At 42.0% G+C, this 1,056-nt stretch overlaps 1 protein-coding gene across 3 annotated transcripts in view; it reads right to left on the bottom strand.

The window, feature by feature from the left end:
- Positions 1–1,056, bottom strand: part of LOC110294273 (cytochrome P450 3A25) — a 64,934-nt gene that overhangs the window by 7,356 nt on the left and 56,522 nt on the right. For all 3 annotated transcript variants that reach the window (XM_021162385.2, XM_021162384.2, XM_021162386.2), the window contains one exon: positions 623–849. In XM_021162385.2, coding sequence (XP_021018044.1) covers positions 623–849 — 227 coding nt within the window. The remainder of the gene's footprint in view (positions 1–622; positions 850–1,056) is intronic.

Raw genomic sequence — 1,056 nt, 5'->3', positions numbered from 1 at the left:
CTGCCTGCATGCCACCATGTTCCCTACCATGATGATGTGGACTAAACCCCTAAAACTGTAAGCAAGCCTCTAATAAATGTTTTCTTTCAGAATAGTTGCCTTGGTCATGGCATCTGTCTTAGTATTTTTATTGCTGTGAATAGACACCATGACCATGGCTACTCTTATANAGGAAAAGACTTTATTGGTGCTGGTTTACAGTTTCAGAGGGTCAGTTCATTATCATCATCGTCATGGGAAACATGATCTTACACAGGCAGACTTGGTGATAGAAGAGTCAAGAGTTCTATATCTTGATCTGAAGGCAGCCAGAAGGTATCTCACTTCTGCAGGCAGTCAGCAGGAGGATCTCTCCCATACTAGGTGAATCTTGAACATAAGACCTCAAAGTCCACCCCCACAGTAACACATTTTCTCCAAGGCCACACCTTTTCTAAAAGCACATCCCTCATAAGAGTGCCACTCCCAGTAGGCCAAGCATTCAAATACTTGTTTCTATGGGGACCAAATCTATTCAAACCATGACTGTATCTCTTTACAGCATGGAACANCAAATAAAACAGATGTTATACATTTAACCTGACTGGTTCATGGTGGAAATCCATTTCCAATATCTCTGTACCTTTCAGGGCAGAATTCCTGAGGCTCTGGCCAGTACTCAGGGCTTCGGTGAAGAGAATAGATTGGTATCATAACTACAGTCCCTTTGGGAATGAACACTCCATTGATTTCCACATCTTTTTTTGAAACTCTTTCTAGCCTGATAGCAATTGGGTACAATCTTAGACTTTCATTCACCACCATGTCCAGGTACTCCATGTCCATCAGGGCATCATAGGTGACAGGTGCCTAGGAAAAGGACACAGATGTTTCCAGATGAGGCTTGGATTTAATCCTCAGAAGCTCTAAGGTCTAACTCAATTGGTGGGAAAGCTTAGTCTTAGTAAATTATCTACACCTATAATGATTGGTTATGAGATATAAATATAAATATTGGAGCTATTAGGATACTCCCCTGCCCAGATCCCCTGTTCTCATTTGGGAGGGAGGGAAGGA

This window comes from Mus caroli, chromosome 5, assembly GCF_900094665.2.
Source record: "Mus caroli chromosome 5, CAROLI_EIJ_v1.1, whole genome shotgun sequence".
NCBI lineage: Eukaryota > Metazoa > Chordata > Mammalia > Rodentia > Muridae > Mus > Mus caroli.
This window is presented reverse-complemented; position numbering and strand designations above follow the sequence as displayed.